This window comes from Martes martes (assembly GCF_963455335.1).
Source record: "Martes martes genome assembly, chromosome: 1".
In the NCBI taxonomy this organism is placed as follows: domain Eukaryota; kingdom Metazoa; phylum Chordata; class Mammalia; order Carnivora; family Mustelidae; genus Martes; species Martes martes.
Genome location: NC_137888.1, coordinates 195,022,430 through 195,044,023, shown reverse-complemented (window position 1 = coordinate 195,044,023; position 21,594 = coordinate 195,022,430). Strand labels below are relative to the sequence as shown.

The following is a 21,594-nucleotide window of genomic DNA, read 5'->3' as shown; positions in this document are numbered from 1 at the left end:
TGAATTGAATATTGAAACAACCGCTCTGAAGAAACAGAGAGGAAATTATAATTTTTTTTTAAGATTTTATGTATTTATTTGACAGACAGAGAGCACAAGCAGGCAGAGAGGCAGGCAGAGAGAGTTGGGGGAAGCAGACTCCCTGCTGAGCAGAGAGCCCAATGCGGGGCTCAATCCCAGGACCCTGAGATCATGACCTGAGCCGAAGGCAGAGGCTTAACCCACTGAGCCACCCAGGCACCCCGAAACTATAATGTTTAAACCATAACATTTCTGACATTTATTGACTGAATCTCCCAAACAACTTCCTGTCCTCATAAATTTGCTCCCGCAGTTGATTAAGATACAGACCTGTGTGATTTTTTTCCATCACAGTGTGGAAATCTACCAGTTTTATTTCCAGGGGTTAGCTAATGCTTTTAACCCAGAGGTGGCCAGGCAATACTGTTGACCACACCCAGTGTTGGGTGTGTGTGTGTGTGTGTATGTGTATGTGTGTTCACGTCCACATTCAACATGTGCCATGGGACTACACTTATGTGCGTGTATGTAAATACCCATTTTATTATTATCTTCACCCTTCTACTTGATCTGATTTGGGGTTATGAATATGGACAGTTGAGTCTCATATCCTAAAGCATGTACCAGAAATTAAATGTAAGCAAAATACAAAGATTATTTAAAAAAAACAACAACACCCCAGTGTGTTCTGTTGTTTTGGGACTATACTGAATGACAGGATGCTGTTAACAAAAAGGATTGATATTGGGACGCCTGGGTGGCTCAGTGGGTTAAGCCTCTGCCTTCAGCTCAGGTCATGATCCCAGGGTCCTGGGATAGAGCCCCACATCGGGCTCTCTGCTCAGCGGGGAGCCTGCTTCCCCCTTTCTCTCTGCTTTCCTCTCTGCCTACTTGCGATCTCTGCCTTTCAAATAAATAAATAAAACCTTTAAAAAAGTGTTTAAAAAGGATTGATATTAATGGGGTAAGGAGTTAAAGTCAGGGCCTAGAGGTAAGAACTAAAACCAAGTGGAGGGAAGGACAGACTCCTGATACCATTATTTAAATGGTGCCCTCTGTTCCTCTCTTCCTTTCTCTCTCTGTAACTGCCTCTACTTGAATTGATATAAGGCCCATGATTCAACTTGATAGTATGCATCAGAAGCTCTCCAATATTGTTTTAAATCTTTGCAATAAATCAATTAGATGGGTGGTGTTATTCCTGTTTTACCCCGGGAAGGGTAAATGACTTCCCCAAATAACGTAGCTGGTGGCCTGCAAGACCTGGATTAGAGCCCCTTACAAATCTGACTCTAAAATCTAAGCTGATGCACCACATTAGAATGCTAAGAACCTTTAGAGATCATGTTTTATGACCCAGTTTATTTCACAGATGGGAAACTTAAGGCGTGCCCCCTTCATAGCTTCCCTCAGTCAGTGTGGATAATGGGGAGTTGACTGTGCCCACTAGGCTCTGCCAGGACTTTCCAACCGGGGAAACAGAGAGGATTTAGTGCATCAGAGAGTCCTAGATAAGATTTAAGAATTGGGTCAAGGGGGACGGGAATGAACCAGTTAAAGGAACGGGAATTACTTAGTTTGATGTGAAATGTAAATCGCGTTCTTCAAGGGAAGTTAGCTGATGAAGGATAATGACCAGCTGGCGTCTACTTTCCATTTTGCCGAAGCAAGAAGGCAAAATAGTGCTGGGTGAGGGCTAAGTCAGTTACAATCAAGAAGACCTGAAAGGGGGAGGGTGTTGGAAGGAGGGTGGCTTGGTAGGGGATCAAGACCCCCACCAGGCTGGGAGCTGCTTTTGGCAGGTTTTTCTGTTTTTTGTTTGTTTGTTTGTTTTCCCCAAGCTTAGAATAGCATTGCCCCTCTGAGCAACTACCCTTAAGAAGTAACATCAGGGGGCGCCTGGGTGGCTCAGCGGGTTAAGCCTCTGCCTTCGGCTCAGGTCATGATCTCAGGGTCTTGGGATTGAGCCCCACATCGGGCTCTTTGCTCAGCAGGGAGCCTGTTTTTCTCTCTCTCTCTCTGCCTGCCTCTCTGCTTACTTGTGACCTCTGTCTCTCTGTCAAATAAATAAAATCTTAAAAAAAAAAAAAAAAAGAAGTAACATCAGAATGGGGGCACCTGGGTGGCTCAGTGGGTTAAGCCTCTGCCTTCAGCTCAGATCCTGATCTCAGGGTCCTGGGATCGAGCCCCACATGGGGCTCTCTGCTCCACAGGGAGCCTGCTTCCCCCTCCCTCTCTGCCTACTTGTGATCTCTCTCTGTCAAATAAATAAATAAAATCTTAAAAAAAAAAAAAAGAAGTAACATCAAAGTGTCCTGCACCTACAAATCTTTCCACCCTCGGATCCATCTTGCCTACTGTGTTTAGAGCTGTTCTCATGAAGCACAAATCTGATACTACTTTTCTGCTCCAAATGACCCCATAGTAGCTATGTTTAAGGTGTGGTCTGTAGACCCCGAGAAGTAAGTTTGCCAGTTGAAGCAAATTAAAATATAGGACACTTGGGGTGCTTGGGTGGCTCAGTGGGTTAAAGCCTCTGCCTTTGGTCAGGTTATGATCTCAGGGTCCTGGGATTGAGCCCCGCATGGGGCTCTCTGCTCAGCAGGGAGCCTGCTTCCCCCTCTCTCTCTGCCTGCCTCTCTGCCTACTTGTGATCTCTCTCTCCCTCTCTCTCTGCCAAATAAATAAATAAATCTTTTAAAAAAATAATAAAATATAGGACACCCAATTAAGTTTGAATTTCAAATAAATGGTAATTTTTTAGTATAAATATGTCCTGGGAAATATTTGAGCATCTTGTAGGTTATCTAGTGACTCCAGCTGTGGAGACTTAAAACCCTTTCAAGGGACCTCTAAAGGTCAGATCTATTTGCATAGCAACATTAAGACTTTTTTGTCTTTTCTAGAGTGTTGGTATGTGCAAATTCAACAGTAGTTTAAACTGCTGGTGTCTTAGCATGAATCAAGGCAGGGACATTAAAGTATACTGGGGAACGTTGCATTATGCACAATGTCTGCCATTTATTCACAGTAAAAATGTTGCCAATTCTATTTAAGAATCTCCTTGATGAAGCAGTAAAAATTATTAGTTTTATTATATCTCAACCCTTGTGTAGATGTCTTCTTAATACTCCAGGTGACAAACTAGGACATATACATAAAACATCTCTGCTGAATACAGTGGTTGTCTTTCTTTGTGATAGTTTGAATGGGTTGCTTTTTCCATGGAACACCATTTTTTTACTGACAAATTTCGGTTATTCATACCTAAGTCTTTGGCAGTTATTTTCCTGAAAATGAGTGAAGTGAGCCAGTCACCTCAAAGAAAAAACTTGACAGTATTTGTGCCAATTATAAAATTTGAGCTTTCAGGTGAAAATTAGAACTTTGAAAAACTTCTATCTACCACTGAGAGCTTGACAGCTTCCCAATATTTAAAGACTTTCTGAAGAGATTGGTGGCGATAACAATGAATGTGGGGTTTTCTTTTATGCTGTATAATGAGATGTGTCAACATTTGGAAAGTCTGTGTACCTCAGTGAACCAATATTTTCCAAATGACCAATGTGTGTTACCAAATTATGCATGAGTAACAAGATCCATTCAAAGTACAATATAAACTGGTAGATTTTAATGTAACAGTATGAGAAGTTTCACTGCTATGGTTTCAGATTCCACATTTCAACTAACCTTTAAAAGTCAAGTTTAATGTCATAGCAAAGGAGTATATCTACAATTATCTGAAAAGGCTATTAAAATGGTTCTCCCTCTTCCAACTAGATATCTGTATAGGGCTGGATATTCCTCATACACATCAGCCCAACATCCTGTCACTGTGGATTGAATGTATGAGAATCCAGGTGTCTTCTTTTCAGCCGGGCAGTAAAGAGATTTGCAGAAATGTAAAGGAATGCTCTTCTTCTCACTATTTTGTTTTGGGAATTATAGAAACTTTTCTTTAAAAAAATGTTAACATGTAATGGGCTTATTACTATTTTTAAGTGGATGATAAATGATTTTTAAATGTTCTTAGTTCAAATTTTACAGATAAATACCGATTGATAAAATCTATCCAGCAAAAGCTCTTTGAGGTCTACCATAGTTTATCTTTAAGATTTATTTATTCTAGAGAGAGAGAGAGAGCAAGCAGGGGGAGGGAGGCAGAGAGAGAGAGAGAGAGAGAGAGAGAGAGAATCCTGACACAGACTCTCCACTGAGCACGGAGCCCTACACGGGACTCAATGTGGGGCTTGATTCCAGGACTCCCAGGTGCCCCAATGTGTACCATAACTTTTAAGAGTGTAAAGACATCCTGAGACCAAAGGGCTTGAGAACCACTAGACCACAGGAGGACACCCTGACTGTTGAGCCAGATGTTTGGGAATTTCCACCATCCCCTTCACTTAATATCACCATCTCTGAAGTTACCCCCATGTCGCAGCATAACCACGTTACTGATTTCTGCACATGTTCTGGACTTTGGGGCCAAACTCTGTGCATACCATTCCTTTACCTGGAACATGTGTCCTGTACCCTTTTTCTTCTTGTCTGGTGGTTAGGGGGTCAGAGCTATCATCTTAGCAGGAAGGCCTGAGAACGCAGAGAATCAGAGACCCAACTTCAGTTTGTTTATAGGTATGCTCCGCATATAACCTTTAGGATTTGTTTGTTTGTTTGTTTTTACCATCTAAGGGCCAAATGTCCTGCCATAAACTTATGGGATTTTTGTAAATATTAGCTGACAATTTCTAGTGATATCTGTGGGCTTTTGTGATCCAGTGCAGATTAATCAGAGTGTTTTGTGCCTGCTGTGAGCAGAACACTTGGCAGTGGGGGCAGGGACTTAAGGACCTACACCATGGTTGGAGACACAGGATTCATAGCCAAGGAGTAATTAAACAGGACACAAGAAGGCATGTAATCGAAGGGATAACCAGGTGCTGTAGGCCTTTAGGGACGGGGTGGTGGAGGCAGGGGTGGGCACACATGTGTTTACTGTGGCTGGAGAAATCAAAGAAGGCTTCTGGGAGGAGGCAGGGACTTGCTGGGGACTTGTTAGGTAGGCAGGGTTTAGTTAGAGGTCGGCAAGGCAGGATTTCAGGTCAGCGAATAAACACAAGCCAGGGCAGAGAGTCAGAAATGAGCACAGCATGTTCACGGCCTAATGAGACTGCTGACCATGGTAAAGGTGAATGGTGCGAGGCGATAAGGTTGAAAGCTAGTCAGAGGATTTTTAGTTTGGACATGGAAGGAAGGAGGAATCAGCCTTTTTTTTTTTTTTTTTTGTTAGGGAAGTGGCATGGTGTTTTTCTGAGCACAGGATGTGTTATTACTGAATGGATTTAGGGCATCTAGTTAGTGATCTAGAGGTGTGAGGTGGCAAGGCTCTGGACTGGGGTAGCAGCAAGGTTTTTTTGGTTTGTTTTTTTGTTTTTTAAGATTTTATTTATCTATTTGACACACAGAGAGAGAGCACAAGCAGGGGGAACAGCAGGAAGAGGGAGAGGCAGGCACCGTGCCGAGCAGGGATCCCATTGGGGGACACTATCCCAGGACCCTATGATCATGACCTGAGCTGAAGGGAGATGCCTAAACGACTGAGCCACCCAGGTGCCCAAGGTTTTTTAAAAAATGAAATACATGCACGGAACCACTTCCAGAATGCCTGCTCAGTGCCTTTAAATGGGAGTGTTTTATATATGAGGGCATGGGGATTAAAGCCCCACAAGAGCATGTTTGTGACATAATTGGGTCTTATCACATGTGGCTGCCTTTTATTCTAGCCTTTCTTGGGTCTTATCCTCCCAGCCACTAAATAATCGTCTGGTTTGGGGCAGGTCCTTTAACTCCTCCGTGTCTTGGTTTTGTCATCTGTAAAATGAGGGTGTTAATAGGCCTTGTCTCCTGGACTTGTTATGAGAATTACATGAGTTCATACATGTAAAGTGTTTATACTGGGTCCTGGGACATAGGAAGCCTTTAAAAAATATTAGCTATTATTTATTTATTCAGTCATTCGTATTAGCTTGGGAATATAAGTATTTAAATTACCCAGTGGGCCAAAGCATTCAGAGCTGTGCTGAATCAAGTCTCTCCACCCCCCACCCCCCAAAGAAAGCTGGCTGGAGACATTGTGAAAATGGGACTCAGAATCTGGATGGAACAATGTTAAAAACTCTAATTCCACGAATACCTTAAGATCTAAAGTATAAAACCCGGAGACCCGAGTCACAATATAATCCTGCCACTTCACTGGCTCCCACTGCAGAGAAGATAAATCTGGATTACTTAGCAAGCAAGCAAGCCTTCTTGACTGGCTTTGTGTCATCCCAGCCTCCTTCCTCCCCCAGCCTGGGAGGCCTGCCCCTCCAACCTGCACTCCTGCTTCTTTTCAAACGCATCCCACCCTGGACTTGGGTCTCCCCCGCCTTCACTCTTTCCCCCAAAGCTCATTCCTCTCACTCCACTTGTGCCCAATAAAATTAGTCACCTGTTTTTAATAGACTTTATTTTTTAAGAGCAGTTTTAGGTTTACAGAAAAATTGGAGAGAAAGTGCAGAGTTCCCATACACTCTCTCTCCCAACTGTTTCTCCTATTAGTAACATCTTGGATGAGTGTGCCACATTTGTTACAATTGATGAGCCAATATTGATACATTGTTATAAGTACATTGTTATATAAGCCCATAATTTACATTAGGGTTTACTCTTTGTGTTGTACTTTCTATGGGTTCTGACAGAGGCATAGTGTACTCCATTCATGACAGTATCATACAGAACAGCTTCAGTGCCTTAAAATCGCCCTGTGCTCCATCACCTCGCTCCTCCCCTTTCCTCCCCTCATCAATTTCTAAGAATCAGAATGCCATGTCTTCAGTGAAAACATCTCGAATGAATCTCTTTGATGTTTTTGTGGCATTTTCTTCATACCTATTACAGCTCCTGTGTTCCACATAGTACTACAGATGCACCCACACTCTTCGTCCTTCCCTAGGTTGTATCTCCATGAGGGAGAGGATGTACCGTGGATTTGGCCTGACAACACCTAGCCTAGATCCTGTTCTTAACAAGTGTCTTATACACGCTGGCTGACCTGAATTGTGAACAAATATCAGGGTGGGACTTTGCAGAATAGAGGGAGGGCTTTAGACCTTGAAGTCTGGAGGGGACAGATAAATGAATTTGATACTTGGCATCAGCACTCAAGGTCTGTGGATGGGAAAGTTCTTTGAAGGCAACCATCTTCTGTCCCTTCAGATTTGGGTTCAGGAGCAGGCATACTGCTAGGCCACAGAGCTCTTCCCCTCCCTTGCCACCTCTCCAAAAAGCAAAAGTGAAACAACAACAACAAAAGAGGAGAAAGGGACAAGGCGCCTGATTGTTTTTATCCTTCCGTCCTCCTGCCCCTCTCAGGAAGGCCCCTGGAAAGCCTTATGTTTGGTCCCTACTCTCTCTCCCCAGGTGGCCCCCAACAATTGATGCCCAGAGCGCTTTCTTTGGCCAAGGAGCACCTTCCCATAAACGCTTCTTATTTTCTTAAGTCACGCTGAGCTTTTTGTTTTAAAGACGCTGTTCTCAGACGTTCTAAAACGCTGTAGGAACATGCAGATCGGAACAAAAGCAAATAAATCGAATCTTGTGAAGTAAAGCAGAAGCCCTTCTCCAACAGCCAGCACAACGCTAAATGAGAAATAATCAGTCATCCACTAGATACGGTACTTTCCCCTCTAGACAGGAGCTGCCCTTGGCAGAAACCCCCACCCCAAATACGCGACAGTGAAGGTACTCCCCTCCGCTGCCACACGAGAGGCCGCAGTTTTAGCGTACTACCTATTCCTTTAACCAACACTCGCTGTTTGAAAGACCTTGGCCTTTACTTCCTTGTACCTGCCCGCAAACACACGTTGGGGGGGGGGGGAGACGCAGACAGAACGTCCCCTAGTCACTCCCCGAATCTTTGGGCCCACAGTAGCGCCAGACCCGGCCCGGGTTAGAGGGGGGGACACTCTAGAAACCCGGTTAGATCTCCAGGTGCCCTTACCTGGGACAGTGAATGCTCTCGAGAGAGCAGGGCTCCCCCATCCCCCCGCAACCAGGAAAAGCCAGAGGAAGCAGGAGCGGGAGTATGGAGCGAGCCTGGCAAAGCCCCTCCACCCCGAGACGACCGCCCGCGGGCACCTGGGCTCCCAGGGGGCGGGGCCTCCTCCAGGTGTGCGGAGGAGAAGGACGCCGAGGGCTGAGGCCAGCGCGCGAGCCTAAGCAGCGCACTCTCCCGCTCTCCCCCTTCCCACCCCATTCCCATCCCCATCCCCGCCCCGCCGAAATGAAGGGGAGGAGCGGTTAATCCGCACCCGGCGTCCGCGGGCTCCGCAGGCCCCGCCCACCTCAGTCGGGCGACAGCCCGGAGCACGCTGCGGCGCGCAGGGGGTTAAGCGGCTGCCGGCGGCCGGAGCGCGCTTAACCCTTTGGCGCCCGCGGGTCCTCCGAGCCAGGCGGGGTGGCGGTACCCCGAGCCCCACGCGGCGGCCACCCCGGGCGCGCGGGCCGAGCGGGGACAGCCGCGGGCCGGGCCCGGCCCCTGGGGCGCGGCGCGGCCCGTGGGAGGCTCGGCGGGCGGGGGGGAGGGAGGGGACGGCGGCGGCGGGCGCGCAGCGTCGCCAGGGCGAAGCCGGCGTGCGGCGCGGCGCGGCGGGCGCGGAGCGAGCGAGCGAGCGAGCGCCTCCGTCCCCGGATGTGAGCTCGGGGCGCCCGCGGTCCCGAGCCAGCGGCGGCGCGGGCGGCGGCGGCGGCGGCGGGCACCGGGCACCGCGGCGGGCGGGCGGGCATGGGGGGCGCTCCGAGCGGCCCCGGCGGCCGGGCCGGCATCTCCGCGGCGTCCCTCCGCTAGAGGAGGGGACCAAGCCAATTCTCCTTTGCAGCAAAAAATTACATGTATATATTATTAAGATAATATATACATCTTATCTTATTTTTTTAAAAAAGTTTATTTTGCTCCATTTTTGAAAAAGAAGGAGCGTGGGTGGCGAGCGGTTTTTACAAATTATTCTTATTTTCTGCTATCTGTCCCCGTTCCTCCCCACCCCCTGCTGAAGCGACAATAAGGGCAGGGACCGCGGCTCCTATCTATTGGTCACCCCCTTACCCGTTCCTCCCCCGCCCCAACGCCCAGCACCGTGCCCTGCACACAGTAGGCGCTCAATAAATGTTCGTGGATGATGATGATGATGATGATGAAAAACATGCACCATCAACGGCAGCAGCAAGCGGACCACGCGAACGGTGAGCAGCCAGAGCCTGGGCACCCGCTGCCAAATCTCATCCTTGTCATGGTCCTCCTCTTCCCACCCCCTCTCCCTTCCCACCCCCTCCCGTCTCTGATGCGCTGGGTGGGTTGAGGGGGTTGGAAAGGATGCTTCTAGCTCGGTGCCATCTACATAGAAAGGGGAGATGCGTGACAGCCACTCCGTTCTCCCCTTCAGGCCTTGAATGTCAGAGTTAATTCTGCATTTGTGGGGTGGGGGCGGCCGTGGAGTCCTTGGAGTACTGTGCCGCCGGAGGGGCGGCGAGCCGAGGTGATTCGGGTTCAGTGTCCTCGGGCTCAACTTTCCTCCAACGCTTGCGAGCGATGGAAGGGGGGATGGCTGTTAGTCCTCAGCCTGAGCCCCCTTTTCAGCCTCTTCTCGCCTTCCCCTCCTTCCCCGCCCCCTGGTCTCCAGTGGCATCCGGAAAATTCTAGGATTGCCCGGTTTCCCTCTTCGCGTCGGTGGGTGAAGCACACCCCGCCCCTGGAGAGGGAGGCCGGGTCTCGGAATCTCGGCCAGGGGGTCGGGAGGAGAGTATTCCCGCTCCCAGCGCCGCGGTGCACACGTCGGTAACCTAGCAATGCCCGGGGAGTCGCGGCCGCTGTGGGGCTCCCCTCCCCAGCCCGGCCTGGGCACCACGTGCAGCCACCACGCCGGGCGGGCTGGGTAGAGACCGCGCCTGTAACAGCTTCTGGTCAGCCCTCCTACCTCCTCCTTGGAGGCCGGGGGGGGGGGGCGCTCCCCCACCCCCCAACCTCAGTGGGCTCACAGCCTTCTCCGGAGAGCGCTTCCCAAGGGAAGGCTCCGCACGATTCCTCTCCAGCTCGGTTTCCAGCTGGGGACTGCTGCTGCCCCTGGCCGGTGGCCCTCTTCTCGGGTTGCTGGGCAGGCAGACCTGTGCTTGCTTCGACTCTCTCGTTCTTTACTTAGCAAGAATTGGTTTTGCAACGGCCCATCCTCTATCTTTGCTACCACTCTCACTTTGACTTTTGTCTCAGTAAGGAGGTTGTGACTCAAGGTAGGCAAGTGCCTGGGAGACCTGCCTTAGGTGGAGGCCTGACCCAAAGTCAGAGGGGGCTTTGCACTTGGAGCCCCTTTGGGGTTCTGCCCTGTACCTAGATGCCAGCCTGCACTTCGGTGACTCCTGCTTGGGCCTTGAGGGCCCCTGGCATAATCCATCCTGTCTTTCCTAGGGGTAGGGGTGCAGGCTGTCTGCCTTGACTGTATCTCTGGATGCTGGCTTGGCTGCTGCGGCTGCAATTTAAAATGCAAAAAAGCCCTAAAGATGTTTTCTGTTTTCGGAAGCCTGTGGAGGAAATGAGTCCCAAGCATCATGAATTTTCATTTGCAGGAAGTGTCAGTGCATAATCTAGATATTTGTTATGGGGCTTTTGGTATTGCCCTGGTGCCAGTGGAGGAGTTCTTTTTTTTTTTTTCCTATGCCGAAAAACATGCATTTGTGGCTGTACAGAGATGTTGGAGTGACATCCTGAAAATGATTAAGACTACTGAGTTATTGGCACTGCCTTTTTTTCCCCCCCTGGTGGTAGTTATTTTGGAGAAAAGCTATTGTGCCTATCTGTTAACTCATTAGAGATCCATGGGTTTTTAAATGTCAGAAAAGGTGGAATAAATGTGGATGGCCTCAGTTTGAAGAAGGGCACCAGCAGAGTCCCTGGGAAACCATGAATATAGAAAGGAGCCCACCCCATTGCACCGGTGGTTCACTGGCGCCCAGGACCCAGCACCGGTGGTTCAGTGGCGCCCAGGACCCAGCACGAGCACTTCTTTTCCTGCTCTGGTTGACCACATTCCTGCTTCTGAAAAATAGGACATGAGGTTCCCCATGGAAACATGGGAACCATACCCCCCCACCCCCCGTTATTGATGGGAGACAGCCTTTGCTTTTTTCCTGAGACTGGATTCTCATTTTTTGTTTGTTTGTTTGTTTGTTTGTTCATTTTTCCTTTTCTCCTTCTTCCCAGAGGCAAACTATGCAAGAGGCACCAGACTCCCTCTTTCTGGTGAAGGACCAACTTCTCAGCCGAATAGCTCCAAGCAAACCGTCCTATCTTGGCAAGCTGCAATCGATGCTGCCAGACAGGCCAAGGCTGCCCAGACTATGAGCACCTCCGCACCCCCACCTGTGGGATCTCTCTCCCAAAGAAAACGTCAGCAATACGCCAAGAGCAAAAAACAGGGTAACTCGTCCAACAGCCGACCTGCCCGCGCCCTTTTCTGTTTGTCACTCAATAACCCCATCCGAAGAGCCTGCATTAGTATAGTGGAATGGAAGTATCCTTTTTTTTGGGGGGGAAGTCTTTCTCATTTTCTCTTGAACATCTGTTCTTTAAAAGGATCTGCTTTCTGAAATGGCACTTACAAAGTCATAGCCGTCTGGGATGTGAACAAGGGGAAAGCTCTGTGCTCTGTGGACAGGGTCTCATTGTATATACCTTTCCATCTCCTCAGGGTGCAGAGGGGTGGCTCTCTGGGTATATTTAGCTGTGTGTGTGTGTGTGTGTGTGTGTGTGTGTTGTGATGGAGGGAGGGGGCGACAAAAACTTCAAAGTGGCAGTCAAATAGGAAACTGACCTTTGGTCATTTGACACTCGGTGATTAGTTTAAACCCACCATTGCTTTTGGGGCTGTGATAGGCATCGAACCTCTTGCAAATGAGGTATGCTGATTTAAAACAAAAAGACTGTACGAGACTTCGCTAGAAATAGATACATTTTTGACCTCTAGTGGCATCTTCCCATTCTGATGTTTAGAATTTTTTTTCTGCAACTCCCCATTACGGCTGAGGTTGCTTCCAGCTCTGACATTTGCTGATCTGATCGTTCAGGTAGCTACAAATATGAACACTTGCTTCATAGGGAGGGAGCAATTTGCTCATCAATGCTATGACTTCCTGGAATTTCCTTTTGACATGTTCCAAAAAAGCATTTGAAACGTGAGCGTGAGGGAGCATGTGGAGGGAGAGGCTTGTGTGTGCCTCTCCTTCCAGAGCCCTTGTGAGCTAGAGAGCAGTCTGTCAGTGGGGGAATTTGCAGTTGCTGCCTTTATAAAACATTCTGTCTGTGTCCTTGGACTGGAGTTACATTTCTGAGTGTCTCCTATGTATTTTTAAAACTGAACTCCAAATGCCCCAGGATGGTTGTTAACGTCCCAGATCTTGGAAAACCGGGGTGCTCGGCCTGCTCACCCCTTCCCCAAATCTGGAAGCCAGTCTCCAGTTACTGCCACCCTCCAAAAACGTTGACTGAGGCCTCCTTTCTGAGCAAATGGCTTTCTAATTAGTCAGATGATTCACTGGTCTGGGTAAAACAAAGCATTTCCTTTTCCCAGAAGTGTATTTGGGGCTGACAGGAGCCTTCGAGTAGCTCCTAAGCATAAGAAGGAGTGTGAAGGTCAGGCTTTCCCCAGCACCCCTAGGGTGAAGGAGCTCAAAAGGGAGGATCTTGGCCACCAGCTGGAAGGTGGAGCTGTAACCCCCTTAGAACCTGGGCACCTAGCTGGGCTGCTCTTTGCAGGCCTTCTCTTGTAGCTGGTGGTTTTCTGTGCTCACGGACGCAAGTTAAAATGAGGTAACTTTGTTGAGAAAGGTTTTGGAGAGGGCAGCCAAAGGCGAGGGTAGGATTTGAGGGGTTTTCGTGTGCTTTTCCTTTTTAGAACGGATGTCCGCTCTCTAGAGGGAGTTATGGTGTCTCTCGCATAGCTGGGGACGCGTGGACCTGTTTTCTGTTGTAAGTTCTCTTCTAGTCTGAGAATGAACGCTAGTGTCAGCCCAGAGGCAGCTAGGCACATGGGGGCGTGCCTCGATGGCATCGCTGCAGGCAGAAGCATGGTTGCACTCAGCCAGAGAGATCTCCTCCTCCTGAGGTCGGCTTGACATGACTTTGGGTGAGCAGAGCCCTCTCTGGGGTCCTTCATTGCATGTGGAGTAAGGTGGGAGGCCTGACACTGTTTCTCTTCGTGCACGGAAATGCGTGTATCGCAATGTATGTGTATGGAATGAATTCCTGGACCATGCCGCTGACTCCCTTTCCCGCACGGCCGGACACATGTGTACAGGAACTAGGGGATGTGGCTGCCAGTGCAGGGAGAAGCCTGCCTACAAATGGGACAGTCTGTAGAACGGATCTTTAAACAACATACGATCTGTTTGTCTTTCCCAGTGACAGTTCCCTTCTAGTTCAGGGAGCAGGTCATAGAAATCCTCGGAAAGCCAGCTGTGCCAGGGCCAGTCCGCACTGGGAGAGTGAGAACCTTGCTGGTCTCTATACCCAGACAAGGCAAGAGTGTCCTGCATCTTGGGGGAATGAGGAGTGTTTGCCTTATCAGAAGGACTTTTTGGGAGCCGACCCATCTATTTCTCTATTGCTCTGTTGTGTGTGGCTTGTAAAAATCTCGGGGGCAGTGAGATAATTAACCATCAACACTTGGCAGCTGAAATCAGACCCCCATAAGGGGAAAAAAAAAAGTGTTTGGCTTTCCTGAATAGCATTGGTATTTCTTGGATTTGCTGGTCTATCATTTAGGTATTGGGAACTAAAAAGGAAGAATGGTGGTATGGAGGGGATGGGAGAGACCAGAGGGTGTGTTTTCTCTGTAAGATAACAGTGGGGCAGTTGGCTTTTAAAATTGCAGTAGGAGTGGCAAAAAAAAAAAAGAAGAAAAACGAAAAGAGGATCCTGATGTCTTCTGAAGGGGGACTGTCTTGAGCTTGGATCCTTGGATAAGAGATTTTTTAATACTAGATGAGGTAAAAGAATAAATATGAATGAAAGCTAATTGGCTTTAAAAATAAACCCATCAAAATTAGTAAGAAAAGAAAGTCGTTCCTTGTCCTTATTTCAGTGAGTGTCGAAACACTTTAAAGGGGTGCTTTTTCATAAGACTCAGGGTATCCACAGGGAGGTAGGGGCATTTGTTTCCTTCAGCATTTTTGGATTTCCCAGAAGGATATCAGGATGAATGGAGAAGGCTCTGTTCACATCCTGAAAGCTTTAATACTCAGAGATGTTTAGTACCAGTGGCTTTGCCTTTTGTGGGTGAGGTTATGGCAGAAACACTTATAAAATCAAGCCATACCCCCCCCCCCGCCCAAAGTTGCAGATTATGTTGGTGCTGAGAAACCTTGCATTCGGAAAGCCTGAAAGCCAAAAGAAGAAAAACAGTCATTTTGGCAGAAGTCAAATTTTGCATTGCCAGTTTTGACAATGTCTCTTAATAACACCAGAATGTTGAAGCAAGTATCTGTTGCAAGCTGATTTCAAAGTGATTTCTTCCAGACAGACCCCCGAGATTTAGAATTGTTCAATTGTACTTTCAGAGTGTCTGGTGCTGATTTCTTATGGCTTTTTATTTAATTTGTTTATAAATTGAATGCAGTAACAGCTCATTAGAAACCAAGCTCCAGTCCAGCTGTAATCCGAAACAGTGATAGGCATTGATTAGTAAAGGAAGCAGAGGGGGAGCTGGAGCCTGGCTGCTTGTCACAGTGTCTGAGGTATTGGAACATGCCACGAGACGGTCACAGGTAGAGTGCAGAAAGTTCTGGTGCCTTGGCCTGCCCCGGTCCAGACAGGAGACTGACCCAGCCAAGAATAGCCCCCGAGAAAATGGCTTTAACACATGGAGGCAAGGATTTGTGGAAGAGATTTGTCTCATGGGGACTTCTCCTTGTGTCTATGGCATCAGGAATGTAGTGTTCTCAGGCCTTTGTCGCCTTTAAAACTTGAAGAAGCAGAAACATGTTTCATAGGGTGCCCTCGCTGGATGTATGTGTAGGTTTCAATATAAAACGCACAGCAAAGAATGAGTGTAACATGGTCCTTGCAAGAGAAAGAAAGGACATAGAAAAGTCATTCGATAGGAACATCTGCCAGATGACCGTGGACGATGACATTTGCCAGAGATGGAGCGGACACAACAGTGGGTCGAGAAAGGACTTGAGTGCGTAATTTTCATTTCAAAAGTGATTCAAGAGTGGTGTGATTGGGAGTGTGATGGGAGAGATGGTTTGTGTTTGCATAAGACATATATGCCTTAACAACGTTTTCCAGACCATTTGACATATTTATATTATTGGCTATTTTTGCCAATTGTGTGGCCTTAGCTATTTACATCCCATTCCCTGAAGATGATTCTAATTCAACAAATCATAACTTGGTAAGTGTCCTTCGAGTTCCTGCTTGTCCTGATATGCGGTTATCATTGGCCTCTCTTCTTAAACTGGCAGCTGGCTTTCTGGGTGGTGGAAGTTTACAGCTATGCACGTGATGTTTCCTGGAGCTTTGCAACAGAGGGTTTGTTTGTGGGGTTTTTTTTTTTTTTCCCTTCTGACCTGTATTCTCAAATTTATACTGAATGAAAGTGTTTAAAGTCATGAATCTTGCATAAATAGATGTGGCACTTTTTTATGGAAGAGGTTTGTAGCAGATTTTAAAATAACTTTTCTCTCCCCATAGGCATTTGCTGTCTACCATTCTTTTCCGGATAATATTAGCTCCTTTTGTTTTTGTTTTTGTTTTTGTTTTAAATCCAGTGTTTATTTGAGAGTGATGGGTATTTTGTTTGGTCAATTTTTCTGGTAAGTAGAGAATTATTGTAGATTTTGTACATGAACTATTCATTTTTAGAGCATCAGAATACTATAGAATGAGTAGATCTGCGTTGGAACATAATTTGGAGAATACAGTGTAGTGTTCCATTAGGAAGAGCCTATGAAGATACATTTTATCCCAGGATAAAATGATTCTAGGGTTAAATAAATTGGGATACTTCCACATACTTTATTGCCCTCTTAAAGATTTATAGTGCACATAAGCTCAGTAAGAGCTCCGGGAAGGTCTGTAGTTAAAAAACCAGTTTCATTTTGTTTAACTCAGCTAGTCTCTAAAAGTAATTGGTCATGGATTCTTCAAACAGTTTTTTGGCAGACCACATCACGGAACCATTGCTTCATGAAACTTCCTTTGGGAAAGGTTGATATAGTTTAAAAAAAAAAGAAAGAAATTAAAAAAAAAAAAAAAAAGAAAGAAAAAGAAAAAAAAGCCCGAAGGAGTACCCGAGTTGGGACTAGGAGCTTGTCCCACTGAGCTGGGACAACTAGCTGTGTTTTGGGGGGCATTTCCCAAATCCTTTCCACATTGCTGGTCAGCCACTTGTCAGGGGGTTCTGGATGAGGTGATCACTGGGATTGTATTTGCTTCTGACATTCTGTAAGCTTTTCTTGATGATTCAGAAGCCATGCCAGGATTTTTCTGGAGCTGCCACATCCTCCTTGGGGGGGGGGCGCTGTGCAGAAAGGCAGGTGGAGCAGGGGGCTGGTGCTGGGTAACAGGGAGCTCTCTTTCTTGTTTTGCTCTCTCTTTTAGCTAGATTCTTTTCTGGTTTTCCATGTTGCAGCTGTATTTGAGTTAGGTGGCTGTTTGTAACTGAGTGAGTGGTGTAAAAGCAGAACTGGGGTGTGTGTGGGGACTGCTGGGTTCTGAAGATACTGAAATTATGCTCTTGTGATTTTATTGATTTGATTTGATTTTTTAAAGATTTTACTTAGTTGTCAGAGAGAGAGGGAGAGAGGAGGATAAGCAGGGAGAGTGGCAGACAGAGGGAGAGGGAGAAGCAGGCCTCCTGCTGAGCAAGGAGCCCAATGCCGGACTCCATCCAAGGACCCCAGGACCATGACCCAAGCCAAAGGCAGACACTTAACCGACTGAGCCACCCAGCCATCCCTGCTCTTGTGATTTTAGCCTTAATCGTCTGTACACAGGATTTCATGTTATACTTAAAATGTTGTGGCCTATGTTAGGTGTAACATGAGGTCTGTTCATATTTGGGCTTTTGTAATCTGAATTCTAGAGAATGTAAAAAAAGTTTTGGGTATCGCTACTGAAAATATAAGTCAGCAGGAGTTGGATACGCATACACACATTTGCAGTGAGTGTGGGTTTCGACTTTGCTGGGGCTGATTTGTGTGCGTTGCTCGTAGACATGCGACATCAGATGATCCTTCTAAAGGAAGAGCAGAAGTGGCGGAGAGCCCCCATCGAAGGGGGTGGTTCATCAGAGGCGAGGCCACAGATGGTGTCAGCCTTGTTACCAAATTTAACAACGTGGATGGTGACCCAGTTTGTTGCTTTTTGTAGCTCAAGAGAACATGATTAAACAAACTTAGAAAATAAATACCTTTCAGAAAGGCCGATTAATTCAGATCAATGGAATAATTAATGGAGCTGCCTGCGTAAGCCAATTAATATTCTGATTTTTCCCAGGGAAATTCAGGGCACTGATATCTGCCGTCAGACCTTTTGGATTTCTCAGCGAATGAGTAAGGGAATAAAATATAGGAAATGGATAAATCTCTCTTCTTCTCCCTTGCAATCCCTCCCCTGCGGAAGCTTTCTTAACAGTTCTTTCACAGTGGTATTTTAAGGGGTGGGAGGGAGGGAGGCCCTGTATTAGTTTGGCAGGCCTTTCTAAAAATCAACATATGCTCCTTTGACCTCTTACTGTTCTGAAACTCTAGCATTTGAGTTTCTGTCTTGTTTCACTTGGATAGTCACTTGGCTAGAGGAGTTTATTCTCTGCTTGACTCTTTAAATATTTTCTTTCCCACTGTGGGAAGGGAAGATCTTTGCGGATTTCCCCCTGACTCTCTGCAAGGTCCCAGGCCATGTCAGTGCTCCCACCAGGGAGCCTTTTTTTTTTTTTTTTTAATACATTTGACCCAATTTGTACCAAAGTGATTGCTCTATTTTTGGGATCCGTTGAGAGGCGGCTGAACGAAGCTTATTTTTCATCTGTAGTAAATACCTTCCAGTTAACGTGAATGGCAAATCAAAGGGCAGAGAGCGATATGGGTTGCAAAGCAGCACGCGTCAGGGAGCTGGTGGGTTTCCTTTGCGCCTTAGCTCTCTGGGAAATGTGTATGTTGAACCCTTAGAGCCAACTTTGTGCCGAGCTGTGTCTGCCTCTTAAGGTCATATGTAGTGACACGATTACTTCTGTAGGGTGAGAAAGGTGACCAGTGTGTGTTTGGTCTGGGTTGGTTGTAACTGAGCCAGCTTTGGGAATCTGGAGACTGCCTTGGGGGCAGCAAGTTTTCCCAGGGTTAGGTCATCCTCGTCTTCTTCTTCTTCTTCTTCTTCTTTTTTTTTTTTTTAAATATAAACAGTCTCAAGTTTCTATGCAGTTTCATTTGTGGACTTGCAGGGACTAGCGGAGGTTGAAGCCATGGAAACGGTACGACTGAGTTCCCACAGTGAGATGCTTTTTGGCTCCGTCTGTCGCGCTAGCTCCCCAGTTCCACTTACTGAAAGTGTGTATCACTTATTTAATTTCTTCTTAGCCCGGGGTGGGGAGCAGGGCGAGCTCTGCTTTCCGGAGTGTCAGAGCGGGGCTGCTTATAATACTGTGCCTCACTGTGTTGAAGAACTCCCTGTTTTGCTTCCCAGACTTCAGTTTCTCAAGGGGGACAGATGTGGTTGGAGTTGTCTGGGCCACCTGCTCCTCGAACTCCGTGGCCCCAGGCTGAGCCCCGCCCTCTGGAGTGCTCAGATGCCTCAGATTAGGACTGTCCCACCTCCGGGTGCTCATCTGCCAATTCAGGCCTCCCCTGATGTCTGCGAATGACACCAGCCACAGAGGGCAAGGCCCGGGGCCCAGGCCTCTCTGCCCCTTCATCAGGCATAGTGGCTCTGACCAGGGGCTCAGTAAATGCTCCTTTAATTCAGCGGGAGGTTTTACCAAGTCTTTGACCCCTTTCCCATCCCCTTCCTCATCTTCTTGTTGTGGCCTGTTTTTTGTTTGTTTGTTTGTTTGTTTTTCTTGAGCCCCTTGATGTTTTGCCTTTACAGACCCCTTTGCATCTTCCCCTCCTCCCCAGCCACGCCCCCGTTGCCCCGGCCAGGCCCTCCTGGGCTGTATGAGCTTTCTGAGTCCCTCCTTTGCAGCAGCAGCTCCCCCACCCCCCACTGGCCCACCTGTAGTTCCTAAACACTCCTTCTGTGTGCTTGCCCACCTTCTGGCCTCTTCTCCACCCGCAGTGCCTCTTCCGCTCCGGCCCCTGGAGGAGTTCAGGAATCCTCTCAAACGACATCTCTTCCATGAGAGCTTTTCCCACTGTGATCGGAAGTAACACTTCTCTGAGCCTCTCTCGTGGCAATTCACGTACAAAATACCCGATGTTTTGGGTCTTTATATGCATGTCTTTTTTTTTTTTAATTTTTTATTTGACAGAGAGAGAAATCACAAGTAGGCAGAGAGGCAGGCAGATAGGAAGGGAGAAGCAGGCTCCCTGCTGAGCAGAGAGCCCGATGTGGGGCTTGATCCCAGGACCCTGGGATCATGACCTGAGCCGAAGGCAGAGGCTTAACCCACTGAGCCACCCAGGTGCCCCTCTTTATATGCATGTCTTATCTCTGTCTTACCAAGCATCTTCAGAATACAGTTCTTAGTCAGCCATTTTGGGATCCCCGATAGTGCCTGGCCCTGGGGGTACGAAGTAGCTGTTCAGTAAACGCGTGTAGTTGCTGTGGCTGCCAGGAGAAGCACCTCACCCATTCTTTCCTCTGAGCTGTATTTGGGATTTTCTTGGGTGGCAGGTCCTTCTGGGGACTCCTTGGAGGTCCTTAGCTGGGAGTGGGTGGGACGTGGTGAGCGCTTGTTCCTGAAAAGTTTAGGGTCTCATGACTCTGCTTCTTCTCGAGCGCCTCTGGCTGAAGGAACCCTGGGAGCCAAGGTGTCAAGGCTGAGCCGTCTAGCACATTTTGTGCTCAGAGTAGCAGAGCGGTGGGAATGCCTCTGACCAGCCATGCTGGCTGTGGACTCCTGGCAGTGGGACCATTGTAAGATGCCTTACACCGGCCGGGAATGTTGTGGGACAGTGCTCTCAGATGGTGATCTCTCTTCCATGGCTGAGATCCCAGTGCACAGTGTTTTCTGGGCTTAGCAAGTGAGCTCATCAGATCTGTGCGGTCCTGTAGGTTAGGATCTCAGTTTTTGCACCTAGGGGGATTTCCTGAAACACGGTTTCCTAACTTGGTTGGTTGGGCTTAGCCTGTAAGGTGGGTTTTAGGTCTGTACTTTCTGCACACGGTGTGTTTGCTCCGTTGTCTTTCTGTTTGAACCGTGCTCTCTTTTTTCTGCACAACAAGATTCTGTCTGTTCTGGGACAGCTCCTCTGCTACCTTCTCAGCCCCAGCTTCCTCCGAGCCTCACCCACTCCTGCCTCCCACCCCACCTGCCTGAGTTTAAGTACTGGCTCTCCTTCTGCCCTCCAATAAGCTCAGTTAACTCTCCTCTTACGGACATTTGCTGCTTTCCGCCTCTTTTTGTAACAGCTCCGGGGCGTGGTTTGGTGGGTGGCGGTTCTGCACATGCGCTCTAGGGCCCACCGGTTGCTGCTTTGGCTCATTAGCTAAGTGACTTCGGGTGAAACTGGGGTATGACTTCCTAGAGACAGAGGCTGGCGTCTGATTAGTCTTGTAGTGTTGGAAACTAACCCTGTGCCTAGTGCACAGGAGGCACCTGGAAATGTGTGTGGAATGACGGAGTAAATACATGAATGGATGTCCAAGGGCTTCATGGTATGTCCTTATGGATCAGTAGTTAATTTTCAACAATTGGCTAATGATTAATGTTTGCCCGAGAGGCTGACTTTTGTTGTCTGATATTAATGAGAATCCCAGGAAACACCTGTCAGAGTTTGCCTCTAATTTCAGGATCGAGTGCTCGCTTTGGCAGCATATATAATTTCAGGATCGAGTCTTTCTTGGCAAATTTAACTCTTTATATCTGAAGCAGGAAGAAAGGGAAGTCCTTGTTGATACTTTTCAAATCCCTAGGTCGTAAGCTGGCTTCTGTGTTCCGTGTTGTGTGTGCCCTGTCTGTGCGTGTGAGTGTCACAGTTCATGGAAGGATGGGTGGAAGAAAAGCCCCAAGATGACCAGAGAAGATAGACTTGTGTAGTAAGGCTTTACCCAGCGGTGGTTTCCTAATCATAAAACGTGTGCCAGTTTATGTGCTGCACAAAAAAATCACATGTCTTTTCCAGTCTGAACCTCATTCTGACAAAGAGGAAATTACTGGGCCCCATCTTTTACTGAATGGACTTTGGTTGGGTGTTGACAGTTTTTCAGAGACCAAATCCAGCTCTTAAAGAATTCAGATCTACTACTATTAATGTTCCTTAAGAATTTCAAAAGGGTCCCCAGTCTTTCGGTTGCTTTGTCATAAAAGCAAATCTCGTTGTTGTATAGTC

General features: G+C 47.6%; 1 protein-coding gene across 5 annotated transcripts in view; it reads left to right on the top strand.

Annotated features, from left to right (window-relative positions):
* CACNA1D (calcium voltage-gated channel subunit alpha1 D) overlaps nucleotides 1-21,594 on the top strand; it is a gene marked incomplete at its 5' end in the record, with an annotated part of 425,478 nt that overhangs the window by 119,682 nt on the left and 284,202 nt on the right. For 4 of the 5 annotated variants that reach the window (XM_080805954.1, XM_080805952.1, XM_080805955.1 and 1 more), the window contains 3 exons: nucleotides 9,165-9,300; nucleotides 11,309-11,618; nucleotides 15,395-15,500. In XM_080805954.1, the coding sequence (XP_080662080.1) occupies nucleotides 9,234-9,300; nucleotides 11,309-11,618; nucleotides 15,395-15,500 (483 nt within the window). Of the gene's footprint in view, nucleotides 1-9,164; nucleotides 9,301-11,308; nucleotides 11,619-15,394; nucleotides 15,501-21,594 lie in introns of those variants that run through there. The other variant, XM_080805951.1, reaches the window with a different exon arrangement.